Raw genomic sequence first — 16,255 nt, 5'->3', positions numbered from 1 at the left:
TCATAAGCACAGATTAAAGCTACTACAAGCATGCACACATCTATGAACTTAACTCTATGGAAATGGGGAACACACGGCACATCGTAAAAGGGGTAACACATTACAACTACCCTTAACCCCCTCCCCTAGACCTAACTAAGTTTCGACTTGAGGAACTCGGGATCATGCTCACCACTTTCAGAATTGCGAAAAGGGGTTCGCAGCCTTTTTGGCGCAGCTTTCCGTCGTCACGTGGATTTGGAAACTTCTGGCGCAGCTTGTTTTCCTCTTGGTTCTCATGCGGTGAGGCAGCCGATACAGCCTTGGTGAGCGCTCGCCACGGATGAATCCGCTACCGACGTGATGTTGAAGAACTGGATACACATTGGAGAATCCGTTACCGATGTGATGTTGAAGCACTGGAGTGCTGGGCCCGGAGTGTCTTCTTCTCCGGCCTGAGTCGTCGGTCTCTCGATGGTCTTCCCCGGGGCCGGGACGCTGGTCCCAAGAAGCCCTCTTTATGCAGTCATAATTGTCCTTCTGAGCAGAGCTGGAGGGTGTCTTCTCCTTCGGCCTGGGTCGTCGATGATCTCCCGACAAAAGTACCCGGGCCACCCTCGTCATCTTCCCGTTGTGGCCGAGCCTTGCCTGGCCGAACACCGACCACGCTCCGAACCGACAATGCTGTGTGAAAGTCTCTGATCGTCCCGAAGCGTTTCACTGAAAAGTTGAAGAAAGGTACCGTAGGAGTTCCGAAAAAGCTACTCCGAAGCGTTCTGATGGAAGCGTTGAAGAAGTGAAGCCGAAGTGAAGCCCCTGATGGACTTTTTCAATCCACAGTTATACCTTTTTGGGACATTCTTATCTCCCACCACATCATTGTCCTGTCTTTTGTAATAATTTTGGCGGGCAGAATTCTCTGCAGGGATGTTTTGTCTTCATAATGGGAGTCGGTGATAGCTTAACTGGCCTTCCTGGGCCGATAATGTCTTTGCTTTGTCACCGTAACTGGGTTTGTATATTGATTGGTCTGGAGATTGCCCTTGATGGCTGTTAAACGGCTTTTCTTTGTACAGTAAATGGGTTAAAGTGTTCGTTCAATTGTCCGCCCATTTCTAGATGGGCCTCATCCTGCTACCCAAAACTGTCCTGTACTTATAATCTAATCAATATGTATGCTCAGTTCCCTGAGTTTCGGTTTCCCGAAACTGGTTTTTGCAGGCTTAATGTCCTCAATCCACAAGCCTGTCTGACTTGCAGTAACAGAAATTCAAATGGTCCCAGAAGCTGGTCACGAGGTCCAGCGGCCATTTTGTGTGCCCTTTTATCAAAGGTTTCTCTGTACAAGCTTCTTTTGGTCAATAAAACTGTCTTATTAACCCTATTTTACTGCGCGATTATTAATGAAAATTTCAAATCTTACACACCCATTATTCCTCAGAAACCTCCGGAAATCCAAACTGTGGCCCATTGTCGGAGCAAATCTGTTCTGGCAAGCCATTCCTGGCGAAGATGGTCCGTAGGACTGCAATAGTTTTCTCCGTGGTGGTGGAGGACATTTTGATGACCTCTGGCCATTTCGAATGGGCATCCACGGCGATTAGAAACATTGAGTCCATAAATGGACCAGCAAAATCAATGTGTACCCGTTGCCATGGAGATGAGGGCCACTCCCATGGGTGCAGCAGGGCCTGTGGTGGAGCGTTTTGGACCTTCTGGCATCCTGTGCATCTTTTGGTCATATCCTCGATTTCTTTATTGATTCCCGGCCACCACACAAACGCCCTGGCTAGGCTCTTCATTTTTACCCCTCCCAGATGACCCTCATGAAGCTCATTGAGCACTCTATCTCTCAACTTGGGTGGAATTACCACTCGGGTTCCACACATCAAGGTCCCCCGGCACACTGACAGCTGTTCTCTCCTTGGCGAGAATGCTGGCAACAGTGAGTCGCCATGTGCTGGCCATCCCTTCACCGTCAAATCATAGACCCGAGAGAGTGTCGGGTCATTTTGGGTTTCCTTCTCTATACTTGAGTTTGTAACAGGTAGACATTCGACTATGGTCGAATGGAATATCTCAACAGGGTCCACTGCAGGTGCTTCCTCCACCGTAGGCAATGGTAGGCGCGACAGCCCATCAGCGTTTCCATGCTGTTTCATACCCTTGTACTCTATGTCATTGAAATAAGGAGTAGATTTGCCTTTCTAATCTAGGCTTTATTAACTTTAAAAATCCAGTAGCACATCTTTCAACACCCAGTCCCAACCAAGGCTGTAGAGAACTGAATTTAAGATGGCCACCACAAATCACATGACATCAACTACCAATGAGTTTACAGCATACATCTCATGGCAGGAAACAAACAACCAATTACAATACTTCTTACTAAACATAAAGAATAATCACCACATTCACCCCTCCTTTTAAAATATACTCCAACCTAAATAACCTTTACAATTTATAATTAATTATTTACAACTAAAACTATGCACAGACAAAATAAAACTATTCAACATGACACAATACTAAGTAAGCAGCAACAAATGGTAACATTGCACATAAGTATTAAGTATCTCTCAACTAAAACAATACAAATATAATATTTCAACAATTTTAAAACATTACTATCAATTTAAAAGTCCATTTTCAATCGGTCGACCGGATATCTTGTTCGTGTCGACCTTCTTAAACCTGGTGAAATTCCTTGCCCTCCCACACCAGGAGACACAGAAGTATCTTCTGCAGGAAGGCTATCCATATCCCGATTATCAATGGTTTCTGGATTGGAAATCCCATCAGGAGGTAAACTGGGACGGTCATGAACATCCATCGAAGGCTGACTAATAGAAGTATAATTATCTGCAATAGGATTGGAAATATTCGTAGTATCTGTAACAACATCCGCATTATCTGAATCATGACTATTGTTAATATCCTCAGAAGAGGGCTGGCCACCACAAGGAGCCAAGTCTTTAATTGAAACAGTACTTTCTTTCCCATCTTGGAATCGAATATGAGCATATTGGGAATTTGCCTCCAACAGCTCCACCTCTTCCACTAAAGGATCATATTTTGACAATCTAACATGGCGTCGAAGCAGCACAGGTCCCTGCATAGTAAGCCATGAAGGTACCGAATATCCCGTAGTAGATCTCCGCGGATAGTTAAAGAGCCTTTCATGGGGGGTCACATTAGTAGCCATTGAAAGCAATGATCTAATGGAATGCAGGGCATCAGGCAGTACCATTTCCCACTGTGTATTCTTAAGGTTCCGGGATGTCAAAGCCAACATGACTGCCTTCCAGATCACCTCATTGTATCGTTCACACTGTCCATTACCCTGGGGATTATACGGGGTAGTTCTACTAGTAGAGATTCCCCGACTCTGAAGGTATTCCTTCAACTGGGAAGACATAAAAGAACTTCCCTGATCCGAATGGATATACGCAGGCATCCCAAAAATGACAAAAAGTTGAGTCAGACATTTGATAACTGTAGCAGCTGATACATCTGCACAAGGAAAAGCAAAGGGGAACCTTGAAAACTCATCCACAACAGTAAATATATATCGATTTTGAGTCGTTGAAGGAAGAGACCCCTTAAAATCAACGCTCAAACGTTCAAAAGGAGAAGTAGCCTTTATAAGATGAGCTCGTTGAGGCTTAAAGAAATTCAGTTTACACCGAGCACAGATAGAACATGATGAAGTCATCCGCTTGACGTCTTCAACTGAAAAGGGCAAATTCTTACTGCGTACGAAGTGTATCATCCTCGTAACCCCAGGATGGCATAGGGCATTGTGAAGATTAATAAGCGTATCTCCGTGAATCACAGAACAATAAGCCCTCGACAGCACATCAGCAGCAACATTATCCTTCCCCGGACGATAAACTATATCAAAATGGTAACATGCCAACTCAATCCTCCACCTCATTATTTTATCATTCTTGATCTTTCCAAAATGTTTGACATCAAACATAAAGGACACAGACTTTTGGTCAGTTACCAACATAAAATGTCGCCCCGATAAATAATGTCTCCATTTACGCAGTGCTTCTACTATTGCATACGCCTCTTTCTCTATTGAAGAATGTCTTTTTTCACTATTGTTCAAGGTACGTGAGAAAAAGGCCACAGGTCTTCCATTTTGGTTCAGAGTAGCCCCAATTGCAAAATCAGAAGCGTCCGTCTCAATCACAAAGGGAACCTGCTCATCAATAGAATGCACAACTGCTCCAAGGATATCCTTTTTAAAATTATCAAAACACGTCCTGGCCTCCCATGATAGAGGATATGTCGTAACCCGAATAAGGGGCTGGATCTTCTGTGAAAAGTTTGCAATCCAATTAGAATAATAAGAAAACAGTCCAACAACTCGTTGCAAACCCTTAGAATTAGTAGGACAAGGTAAATCAATCAATGGTCGCAGACGTTCTGGATCTGGTTTAATCTTGTTTCCCGAGATAATATACCCCAGTAGATTTACCTCAGTAGTCGAAAAGATACACTTCTCTTTATTGAAAGTTAAACCAACTTTTTCCGCAGCTTGAAGGAATCTTTCTAAATTAGAATCATGCTCCACCCTTGATTTGCCACACACCGTGATGTCATCTAAGTATGAAAAGGTGTCAGAGAGAGAGTTATCACTTATAAAAGCATCCATTGCCCGTTGAAAACAAGCAACACCATTAGTAACACCAAATGGTATTCGGCAAAACTGATACAGCTTTCCGCCGGCCTCAAAGGCCGTATATGGTTGATCCCTCTTAACAATAGGAATCTGATGATAAGCACTCTTTAAGTCAATAGTGCTAAAAACCTTATACTGAGATACTTTGTTGATAAGCTCATCAATCTTAGGCAAAGGGTACGCATCTAATTGAGTATACCTATTAATAGTTTGAGAGTAGTCTATCACCATTCGTTTCTTATGTCTCTCGTTAGTGGTGACAACTACCTGTGCCCACCAAGGCGAACAACTAGGTTCAATGATTCCTTCCAATAAAAGGCGTTGAACTTCAGAATTAATAAATTCTCTATCCTGACTGCTATACCTTCTTGACTTGGTAGCAATTGGCTTACAATCCGGCATCAAATTGGAAAAAAGTGATAATGGAGAAATGGATAAAGAGGTTAATCCACAAATAGATAAAGGTGGCTTAGTCCCTCCAAACGAAAGACTGAGAGACTCGTGTAATTGAAGCACATCATGACCAATCAAAATATCCGCACAGAGATTAGGCAAAACAGATAGGCGTATATCAGTATACGTATTACCTAAAAGAATCAATTTCACAAGGCAACAACCAGCTACTTGTGAAGTGAGAGTCGTCTGAGCCATACACACCTGATAAGTAACAGGCGAAATTTTCAAACGCTTCTCCTTCGCAAACTGAAGACTTATAAAACTCTCGGTACTGCCCGTATCTATAAGGGCCTTCACTTCTAACCCATTAACTTGGGCCGTAACTATAGCTTTGTTTAGGCCATGAGCAAATGCAGCAGAAATTGATGCAATAAACGCCCTATCTAAAGACTGAATAACCGCAGAGGAGGTAATTGAACCTGATGATTTACAAACACGTGCATAATGACCTCTCTTGCCGCATTTACTACACACAGCCTCCCGAGCAGGACACTTCAGACGAGGGTGCCGGACGTTCCCACAAAAATAACACTTCTGAATCCTAGAGGCAACAGCTGCCGAAGTAGAAACTGTTTCAGAATCTAGTAAACCACTCCTATTAAGTCCACATAATTCCTTTTCATCCGGAACTGCCGAAACCACAGTCGCAGGCCGATTAAAAAGAGCATAAGAATCCGAACTTCTCTGAGCCACATCCAATGTAGAAGCTTGCTCAAAAGCACTCTTAAGATCCAAAGTCTTATTTTCTAACAACCGCTGACGAATTGATCTAGACAGTAATCCATTAATAAAAGCATCCCGTACCGATTCTTCCTTATATTCTTCAGCCGTCACGGCCTTATAATTACAGTTAGCACTAAGACGCCGAAGTGCTTGTAAATAAGTATCCAAAGATTCTCCCACCTGCTGCCTACGGGCAGATAGAAGGTGACGTGCAAATACCTCATTCTTTGGTTTAACAAAAATCTTTTCCAATGTAGAAATTGCCAATTCGTAAGTTTCACAGTCCAAAATATACTTATACACATCCGGAGCAATGTAGTTGATCAGCATATTCAGCTTATTTAGAGACTCTTGATCCAACACACCCAAAAAGTTTTTAAATGTACGATACCAGTGTTTCCATTTATCATCCACTCCTGCAGAATTAGGGTCAGCATTGAATCGTTCCGGTTGAAGATATCGCTCCATTCTGACTTAAAGTTAATAAATTGAAATAAGGAGTAGATTTGCCTTTCTAATCTAGGCTTTATTAACTTTAAAAATCCAGTAGCACATCTTTCAACACCCAGTCCCAACCAAGGCTGTAGAGAACTGAATTTAAGATGGCCACCACAAATCACATGACATCAACTACCAATGAGTTTACAGCATACATCTCATGGCAGGAAACAAACAACCAATTACAATACTTCTTACTAAACATAAAGAATAATCACCACAGTCATACTGATGTGCCCCTAGAAAAAGTGACCATCTTTGCAGCCGTTGCGCCGTCATCACCGGAACGCCCTTCTTTGGGTTAAAAATGGAGACCAGAGGCTGATGATCAGTCAGTAGGGTGAATTTCTGCCCGTGCAGATAGTGATTGAACTTCACCCCCCACACCAGGCTGAGGGCCTCCCTGTCAATCTGGGCATAGTTACGCTCAGCTGAGGTTAACGAGCGTGACGCAAAGGCTATTGGCCTCTCTGAACCGTCAAGGAATTTGTGTCACAGCACCGCTCCGATGCCGTAGGGAGACGCATCACATGCCAACCGAATCGGTAGTGTTGGCTTGTAGTGGGCCAATACTTCTTTTGAAGCGATTAGGCATTTACATTTCTGAAAGGCACGCTTACACTCATCACCCCATTTCCATGTTACTCCAGTTTGCAGCAGGGCGTTCAGTGGGTGCAGAATTGTAGATAAATTCAGCAAGAACTTATGGTAGTAGTTCACCAACCCGAGGAACGACCTCAGTTGCGACACATTTTCCGGTGCTGGAGTCTTGACTACTGCCTCAATCTTGTCTGGGGACTTATGCAACCCTTCCTCATCAATCATGTGGCCACAATACGAGATTTGTCTCCTGAAGAACTCGTATTTGGGGCGGTTGGCTCGTAGCCCATATTCTTGTAATCTAGTGAGCACCTGCTCCAGGTTGGCAAGGTGTTCACTGTCATTTTCGCCTGTAACCAGGATGTCGTCCAAATAACACTGGGTCCCCGGGATCCCTTGCAGAACTTGTTCCATCGCCCTCTGCCAAATAGCCGGGGCTGATGCTACCCCAAATACCAGTCGGTTGGACTGGTAAAGACCTTTGTGAGTGTTTATCGTGAGGTATTTCCTAGATGCTTCTTCCACCTCCATTTGTAGATACGCTTGGGCCAGATCAATCTTCGTAAAGCGTTTCCCTCCAGATAGTGAGGCGAAAATATCTTCTATCCGTGGAAGTGGATATTGTACTGTGTGCAGGACTGGGTTCACAGTTACCTTGAAGTCCCCACAGATGCGAACCTTCTTCGGCTCCCCAGGCGTGCTGCTCAATGATTTCTTCATTACAGGAACGATGGGTGTGGCCCACTCGCTCCATTCCACCTTGGACAGCACACCCGAACACTCCAGACTCTCCAGCTCTGCTTCAACGGCTGGACGGATCGCGTACGGTACCGGTCTGGCCTTAAAACATTTTGGGTTTGCGTTATCTTCGATTTTTATCGTTGCCGTTACTCCTTTTAGAGTCCCAAGTCCTTGTTGGAACACCTCTTTCACGTCAGTTAGAATTTTTGACAGTCGTCCAGGTGTGACGTCGTCATCCTTTTTGTCAGTCACAGCGCCTGAATGGAATGCCAATCCAATTGTATTTTTCGGATCCATTCACGTCCCAATAATGGTGGTCCTCCATCTTGTAGTATATATAGATACAGTTCCTGTGTTTCCTTGCCGTTGTATTTAACTGGCACCCTTATTTTTCCTCTGGGGTAGACTTTTTGCCCTGTGTATGTCTTCAATACAATGGACGTGTCCTTCAAGGGTATTTGTGAGAATAGCCGCTCATAGTCTCGTTGATTCATGACAGTTAGGGCTGATCCTGTGTCCAATTCCATCTTTACTTGGGACCCTGCTATCATGAGGGTGACCCAAATGGTTCGGTGATCCTCCTTTGCGATCACGTTGTGTAACTTTAGACAACTTAGTCTCCTGCTCCCGGAGTCATTATCACTCTCCTGATCTTCTGAACTACTGTCTGTCATTTTTTTTACTTTCTTGTACTTTTCCTCAGTAGTTGTTTTAGTGTTGGTTTTCTTTCCCGACCTGCAGACTCTTGCTATGTGTCCCATTTTCCCACATTGCCTGCATACTTTGTCCTTAAACCAGCAGTCCTTCTGATCATGGGTTGTTCTGCCGCAGCGATAGCACTTTTCTGCTCCATACGCCATTTCGTTAGCGCTGTATTCTTGTGGTTTCTGTTGTATTTCCGCAGCTCCCCGTGCTGCTGCTTCGTAGGATACTGCCACGCTGAAAGCCTGTTCTAGCGTCAGGTCCTTTTCCGAAAGTAGTCATTTCTGGGTTCCTTCACTCTGGAGCCCGCAGACAAACTTATCCCTTAAGGTGTCTGCCAGTCCTGCTCCGAACTGGCAGTGCTTCGATAACTTGCGTAGTTCCGTAAGATAGTCAGCATTGCTCTCATCTTTGTGCTTGTTTCTTTTATGGAACTTAAATCTTTCTGCTATCAGCAGCAGTGTAGGGTTTAGGTGTTCCTGTAAGATATTAACAATCTCTTCAAAACTTTTCTCCATTGGTTTAGCTGGGGTACTTAAATTCCGCAATAGGCCGTACGTTCTCGCGCCCATCAAATTTAATAATACCGACGCCTTCTTTCCATCAGCCACCTCATTTGCCTTGCAGTACACTTCAATTCTTTCCACATACGTGGTCCAGTCTTCTACCTCGTTGTCGAAAGCAGTGATACTGCCACTCTTCGGCATCTTGGGTGGTTTAAAATGGCACCTCCCGCGCTTTTTCTTCTTCCCCAATGGATTAAAATGGCGCCTCCCGCGCTTTTCCTTCTTCCCCAATGGAATAAAATGGCGCCTCCCGCGCTTTTCCTTCTTCCGCTTGCTGCCACGCTGCTCCTAGCGCTCTACAGGGTAATGGCGGCGACCCGCGGCTTCGGCGCATCTCACTTTTCCTTCCCCTCGTTTTATTTTCTCTACGCTGCCCGGTTCTTGAGCACCGACCGTGCCCTGTGCGCTCCACCCTCTCTCTCTCTCTCTTTTCCTCCCGACGACGCTGCACGGCCCCTTTGCAGAGCCGCTCAATCGAGCTCGAGCCCGCCGCAGTCCGGAAGGGTCAGCGCACGACCTGCTACCAGCACGATTTGCTGGAACACCTTGACTGGGGAGCCAAGCCCAGCTCTCCACAGCCTCCCCTGCAATTCTCTGAACTCCGATGGATCGCTGGGCGGTTGCCCGCGGTCGACGCCCGTTGCTCTGACTGCGACCTCCAAGAAGCTTCTTTTCAGGGAAAGATCCCCGTGAGGTGATGCAGTACTGCAGGTGAGTTCGAACCTGCTCGTCGCCAGTGTAGTGTCCGCGTATCAATAATACACGACTGCAAGAGAACAATAATAACAGGTATTTACTGAACAGGGGGTAAGCTTAAAACTGAAAGTACAGAAGCCTGCTATGGCTTTATATACAGGTGTGGTCACTGGCGGTACTACAGTATAAAGCCAGTTCTCTCTTAAAGGTACATACACAACAAATACGGTAATGTAATGTGTAATGCATTATGGGAATTACCCGGGAAAGCAGCAGTCAGCCATTTTACCAATAAAGAGAACATCGTAGTTGGAAGCCTGTCTGCCTGGTTCCATGCTTTAATGCGTTCATACAACAGTTCCCTTCCATGAAGGACACTATTTTGTTTTTACGACAATCTGAAAGTTTCCATTATTACCAGATTTTTTTAAATCAGTTTCACAAGTTTTCGTGGTTGGATTTGAACTCACGATCCTCTGGGTTGTTACTCCAGCTCTATAGGCTGCCATACCTGTAAACTTATCTATTGAAATGTCTTTTAATGCCTTAATTAAAGTTTTTACTTGAAGGCCTCAGCCTGTCCCAGAGGCCTGGGCTTGGATTTGATAGTTTTGCCCAGTGCTGAGACTGATAGCTGAATTTGGGTTGTGCAGTCCAAGCAAGTGCAGTGTATCTCATTTCCCAGGAGAAATCAGTACCCTTCAGTCGACTACGCTGAGGGAATATTTTCCTTAGCTTCTAGCACTTGCTGCTCAGTGGGTTTTCTTCTACAACACTGGCATCTACCCGACAAAAAGGAAAATTGTCCAGGTATGCCAGGGAAGATGGGGAGGGGGTGGAGTAAAGAAAGTAGCCACAGTGCCTGCTCCTGCTCACTATCCAGTGCCCCTGCTGGAAAGAGAGAGTGTGGGGCAGTCAAGTGAGGACAACATGGGGCTTGGATCTGATGCCGCCACAGTGGAATAGCAGACAGACACTCACTGTGGAACAGCCTCTAACTGAGGAGTCAGCACCTTCAGCAAAGGAGGAGAGGGAGTTGGAGGAAATCATGATTTATTTTACTGTTTTACAGAAGGATTGCATCATACTACACCAGAGAATACAGAGAGGATAGACTCCACAGATAGGTCCTGAGCATCACCCAAAGAACAACTCGACGGTGTCACCCGTGGGAAGACATTCAGTCGCTTCGCAGCATTGCTCGACACAGAGAGGGTTGGGCAGTAAAACCATCTTCTGGAAATCGACCTGGTCAGGGGAGCTTTGACATATCACCAGAACTGAAACTGGTCAGTGGTGTGGCGCCTTCCATCAGATACAACTTTTCTGGAGGTTCGGCTGTGGGAGATCGGTCAGCCCAGCGGGTGGAGGGAGCTGTAACGGGTGAGACTGGGAAGAAGTGTGAGGAGAACTTCGGGTGTGAGGAGAACTTCGGGTGTGAGGAGAACTTCGGGTGTGAGAGAGCTTCGGGCGTGAGAGAGCTTCGGATATGAGAGAGCTTCGGGTGTGAGGAGAGCTTCAGGTGCGAGAGAGCTTCAGGTGCGAGAGAGCTTCTGGTGCGAGAGAGCTTCTGGTGCGAGAGAGCTTCGGGTGTGAGAGAGCTTCGGGCGTGAGAGAGCTTCGGGTGTGAGAGAGCATCGGGTGTGAGAGTTTCGGGTGTGTGAGGAGGGATTCGAGTGTGAGAGAGCTTCGAGTGTGAGGAGGGATTCGAGTGCGAGGAGGGCTTTGAGTGCGAGGAGGGCTTTGAGTGCGAGGAGGGCTTTGAGTGCGAGGAGGGCTTTGAGTGCGAGGAGGGCTTTGAGTGTGACACATTCTTACAGGTGAGAGGCTGTTCAAGTGTGAGGTGTGTGAGGAGGGTTTCACAGGGTCATAAGACCTCTTAATACACAAGGTGCACTTGTTCTACCACCTGTAATACACGGGCAGCCAGATGGGAGAGAAACCATTCAAGTGTGAGGTGTGTGACAGGGCCTTCGCACAGTCATCCACACTCGTGAATCACCGGCGCATCCACACGGGAGAGAAGCCCTTCAAGTGTGAGGTGTGTAACAAGGGCTTTGCACAATTATCGGGCCTGGTGAATCACCGGCGCATTCACACCGGCGAGAAACCATTCAAGTGTGAGGTGTGCGACAAATCATTCTCGCAGTCATCGTACCTCCGAGTACACCAGCGCATTCACACAGGTGAAAAACCGTTCAAGTGTGAGGTGTGTGACAAAGCCTTCACCCAGTCATCGTACCTGCTGGTCCACCAGAGGATGCACACAGGGGAGAAACCCTTCAAGTGTGAGGTGTGTGATAAAGCTTTCCTGAAGTCTTCGAACCTCCTGGAACACCAGCGGATTCACACAGGGGAGAAACCGTTCCGGTGCGATGTTTGTAACAAGGCCTTCACCCAGTCATCGTATCTCCTGAAACACCAGCGCATCCACACTGGTGAGAAACCCTTCAGGTGTGAGGTGTGCGACAAAGCCTTCACACAATCAGCGTACCTCCTGGTGCACCAGCGCACTCACACTGACGAGAAACCCTTCCGGTGTGAGTTTTGTAACAAAGCCTTCCCGCAGTTGTCTGACCTCCTGGAACACCAACGAACCCACACAGGAGACAAACCCTTCCATTGTGACCTGTGCCAGGACTGTTTCACCTACTCCTCCTCTCTGGCCATACACCAACGTCTCCACACCGGATAGAAACCCTCCCAGAGTGACCTGTGCCAGGACTGTTTCACCTACTCCTCCTCTCTGGCCATACACCAACGTCTCCACACCGGATAGAAACCCTCCCAGAGTGACCTGTGCCAGGACTGTTTCACCTACTCCTCCTCTCTGGCCATACACCAACGTCTTCACACCGGCTTGGAGCCAGGTCTCCTGCTTCAGTTGCAGTAAGAGCTGTCCATGTTGCTTACCCTCCAGTGCTCGCACAGGGGAGCTGCCGTTCCAGTTCAACAGTTTCTGTCCCAGGAATGTCTCCATCCTCTCCCACCATCAGTCCAACAGTTTCAAGAAGACCGATTTGACCAGATCGCCAAACAGCAGCTCAAGAAGCCATCGATATGCAAAGAGGCTCCTGTAGAAGCTCGGCATTCTTTCAGTGCAACGTCAGGTACAAGACACTCACTGACTCTCCCTCTGGGCAAGAAGACAATCAGATGCTCGCTAGTTAGAACGGCTTCAGCTTCTGAGCCACCAGGACACCGGGGAGAGGCCATTCCTGGGGCAGTAGTGGAGGTACTTCAGTTAGCCTTAGCACCTCTGGTCTATGGAGCGGGAGAATCAGCCAGGGATCCCGCTCCGCATCACTGCCCAGTGACAGTCTCCATAATCTCGCAACACTCGCTGTCTGGGTCTACGCACGCGGAATGGCCACTTGAGCAGAGCAGTAGAGGCCAACAGTGCCCATAGTCTGTACTCCACGTCAGCACCTTCAGGAGCGGAGGGAACGCTAGAGGGGAAAGAGGGTGCCTGCCCTTCAACAACAACTCGCATTTATACAGCGCCTTTAACATAATAAAACATCCCAAGGCTCATCACACAGATGTAATCAGACAAAAATGGACACTGAGACAAAGAAGGAGATATTAGGAGGGGTTACCAAAAACTTGGTCAAAGAAGTGGGATTTAAGAAGGATCTTAATTGAGGATGGAGAGGTAGAGAGGCGGAGAGATTAGGAAGGGTGAAGGGAATGGTCAAAAGGCCAGAATTGAAGGTGCGCAGACATCTAGGAGGGTGATAGGGTTAGAGGTTACAGAAATAGGGAGGGGGCGAGGCCATGAAGCGATTTGAACACGAGGATGAGAATTTTAAATTGGAGGCATTGGGGAACCGGAAACTAGTGTAGGTCAGCGAGCTACAGGAGTGATAGGTGTGCGAGTTAGGATAGGGGCCACAGAGTTTCAGCTGACCTGAAGTTTATGGAGGGTGGGAAATGGGAAGCTGGCCAGGAGGGTAGTGGAATAGTCAAGTCGAGTCTAAAGACAACAACAATATGGAAGAGGATTTCAACAGCAGATGGGCTGAGGCAGGGGCAGAGATGGGTGATGTTACGGAGGTGGAAGTAGACGGTCTTTATTATTTAACCCTTTTAGCCCCGGTATCATTCTGGTCAATCTGAGCTGCACCCCCAAGTCCAATATATCCTTCCTGAGGTGCGGTGCCCAGTACTGAACACAGTGCTCCAGATGTGGACTAACCAGAGCTTTGTACAGTTGTAACATAACTTCCATAAGGAGACAGTTGGTTGTGGAGAAGAGAAGCCAGGGGTTATATTTGCTCTCTAGGATGGTCCTGGAGTAGTGAGCAGCTTTGGCAGAGGAGAGCAGGGTCCGATAGTGCTTGATGTGGCCCAGACAGATCTGGCGATGGATGGTTCAACCAATTTTGCGTCAGATATGCTCAAGTTTTTGCCCCTTGGGCTTGAAGATGGGAGCATGCCAGGGGGGATTGACCAGGAAGGAAATAGTAAACAAGGAGACAAGGGTATAGAAGGTGAACATGAGGGAGTGGTTAAATCAGATTGACAGTTGCAGAAGTATTGTGGTGAACGGAGGGTCAAAGGCCGGAGAGTTGGGATTTAGGAAGTTCCATAGAAGTCACCTGGGGGGGGGGTGGTGGGGGGGGGGAAGAGTGTCTTCCAGGAATGGAAACTGATTGGTCCATGGGACCCATGTGACCATTGGTGGGTTTTTATGACGGATACGAACTCCATCCTGTGCCATTAAAGTTGTGTCGTTTTTGAACATTGGAATTTGGAGCCAGACCAAAGCACTGGGATTTTAAATAGAGCTTTATTCTGAGAGAGCTTCCCCTGATGTGAGGGTTTGTGTGTAAATAAACTGAGCCAGCTCTCAATGGTGGGCACGGGGTAGAATCAGACCCTGCTTTAGTTGGTGGTGTGGATTATAGACAGGTCCCCATCAGGTGTGTGACTAATACCATGGGCAATGTTTGTCCGTTTAACCATTATCAGCATCAACACCCTGACCTGCAATAGGTGCCTGGGTCAGAGGGACAATGTCCCCCAAAGAAAATGCCTGTAACCTCCATGACAGTGTAGTTTATATCTGGGGTGGGGGGCGGTGGGTGCGGTGCGTGGGAAGACCGACACTCCTGAGTCTGGGGGCTGAGTAAGCACTACTCTCCTGAATTTGAGTGGGGGGGGTGGGTGGGCCTACAGATCCGAGTTCCCTCAACCCATCGTCCCTCGATGTAATAATGGTGAGGGATGTTCGCCGTATGCTCTTCCATCCAGTTAGTGTGCTGGGAAAAGTCTCCAGTCATTTTCAAATGCTTTGTTATTGAAAGCTTTGCTGTAAGCAGAATATTGTGTTGCTGTTTGTCTGCTGATTTATCAATCTTCTGTATAAATTTACACCTCACAATAAATTTAGTTTTTTTGTTTAACCCAAACTACCTGGTCTGTCATCATGGTGTGTCCCCAGCCACTGAAACACTCCGCAAAGGTGCTGTGCACAATAAAATGGTCAATGACACTGCGAGCTGGTCTACTTTCTCCATCAATAGGTTTATAAATTCCAGTTCACAGGAAGTATGACACTCCTCTTTGAAGCTGTATTATTCCACGCACATGAATTCAGGTTGTTGGCAGGACTGCACTAAGAATTATTGAGGCTCTGGGCTCCCCGGACAACTCGCCCGCTAGCCATTGAAACACAAACCTGTGCAGTAAAATGCATGAAGAAATTGTCCTGTAGAATGTTTACACACTGCATCTTCTATCTATATATATAAAAGGATATGTCTATCTGTCTGACTCTCTGTCTGTCTGTCTCTCTGGCCGGCTATACAATCAAAAGTTATAGAACGTACCTACACATATGTTATATCAAAAGAAAGCTCATCATTAGGGGACTCTTGTAGGCGTATTTACTTTTTGCTCGGACAAAAATTGTGCCGACGGTATCCAAAAAACTTTCAAAATTCCTCTCATTATCCGCTCATTTGCATCGAGTGGGGGCGGGTTCATTGTGTGTGTGGGCGGGCCATCCTACAGTTGAGTGACGTGATGATTGACCAATCCTACAGTTCAGTGACCTGATGGTTGACCAATCGGTGCGTGTGTGGGCGGGCCTTATCATTCTGAACCAAGGTGAGTCGCCGCCATCTTGATTCCAAACTTTTCATTTCTTTTTCCCACTTTCTGTGTGTTTCTTTTCAAATCTACATTTCCAGCAAAAAAAAAGTTGCTTTTAAAACACATTGTTTTTAAAAAAAAGTTAATTAATTTGTAAATCTTTTCTCTAACACCTAGAATTTTCCTACCTTTCACCGTTTTTCCAGTCTCTTGCCCAGCCACGCCCGAGCTAGGCACCACCCATCGCTCTCAACAAGCGGCTTGCGGTCGCCGCCATCTTTGTGAAGGCTGGAGGGGGCGGGCCTGAGCCGAGCGTCGCCACCGCCGCCATCTTAGTAAAGGCGGGTGGGGCAGGAGTCAGCGCGCGCGACTTGAGTCCGGCCGGGCCTCACGTGGTAGGTTGCGCGGCGGCGTCTCTCTACTCTTGAAGCCGTCTCGGGTGGGGGCGGGGCTCGGGAGATCGGGGTTCGGCAAATCGGGGCTGGGGGGGTGGTGGCGGGGC

At 46.9% G+C, this 16,255-nt stretch overlaps 1 protein-coding gene across 1 annotated transcript in view; it reads left to right on the top strand.

Annotated features, from left to right (window-relative positions):
- The window catches only part of LOC147095537 (uncharacterized), a 75,206-nt gene extending 60,398 nt beyond the window's left edge, over positions 1-14,808 (top strand). The window contains exon 2 of the mRNA XM_085974664.1: positions 10,727-14,808. Coding sequence (XP_085830790.1) covers positions 11,585-12,349 — 765 coding nt within the window. The 5' untranslated portion in view covers positions 10,727-11,584 and the 3' untranslated portion in view covers positions 12,350-14,808. The remainder of the gene's footprint in view (positions 1-10,726) is intronic.
- Positions 14,809-16,255: the final 1,447 nt, after the last annotated feature.

Source organism: Somniosus microcephalus, unplaced genomic scaffold (assembly GCF_052327205.1).
Source record: "Somniosus microcephalus isolate GS21.2 unplaced genomic scaffold, FLI_Smic_1.0 unresolved_chr1, whole genome shotgun sequence".
Classification (NCBI taxonomy): Eukaryota; Metazoa; Chordata; class Chondrichthyes; order Squaliformes; family Somniosidae; genus Somniosus; species Somniosus microcephalus.
The sequence above is the reverse complement of the archived record's forward strand: the minus strand, read 5'-3'. Positions and strand labels throughout refer to the sequence as shown.